This window comes from Pyrgilauda ruficollis, unplaced genomic scaffold (assembly GCF_017590135.1).
Source record: "Pyrgilauda ruficollis isolate IOZ18807 unplaced genomic scaffold, ASM1759013v1 scaffold18246, whole genome shotgun sequence".
In the NCBI taxonomy this organism is placed as follows: Eukaryota; Metazoa; Chordata; class Aves; order Passeriformes; family Passeridae; genus Pyrgilauda; species Pyrgilauda ruficollis.
In genome coordinates, this window is record NW_024517259.1 from 1 (window position 1) to 304 (window position 304).

At 63.8% G+C, this 304-nt stretch overlaps 1 protein-coding gene across 1 annotated transcript; it reads left to right on the plus strand.

The window, feature by feature from the left end:
* Window positions 1–8: 8 nt before the first annotated feature.
* Window positions 9–300, plus strand: LOC121352091 (bromodomain-containing protein 2-like; the record flags this gene model as incomplete). The annotated part of the gene is made up of 1 exon (XM_041464689.1): window positions 9–300. A coding segment is annotated over one exon (292 nt), but the record flags the coding sequence as incomplete, so codon positions are not given.
* Window positions 301–304: the final 4 nt, after the last annotated feature.

Below are 304 nucleotides of genomic sequence, written 5' to 3' on the forward strand. Positions count from 1 at the left end.
TCCTCCGCAGAGCCTCGAAGAAATCGTCGAAGGCGCCGCTGCCCGCCGCTCCTTCCTCGCTGCTGGACTCCGAGGAGGAGGAGGAGTCCAAGCCCATGAGCTACGACGAGAAGCGCCAGCTGAGCCTGGACATCAACAAGCTGCCCGGGGAGAAGCTGGGCCGGGTCGTGCACATCATCCAGTCCCGCGAGCCCTCGCTGCGCGACTCCAACCCCGAGGAGATCGAGATCGACTTCGAGACGCTCAAGGCCAGCACGCTCAGGGAGCTCGAGAGATACGTGCTGTCGTGTCTGAGGAAGAAACC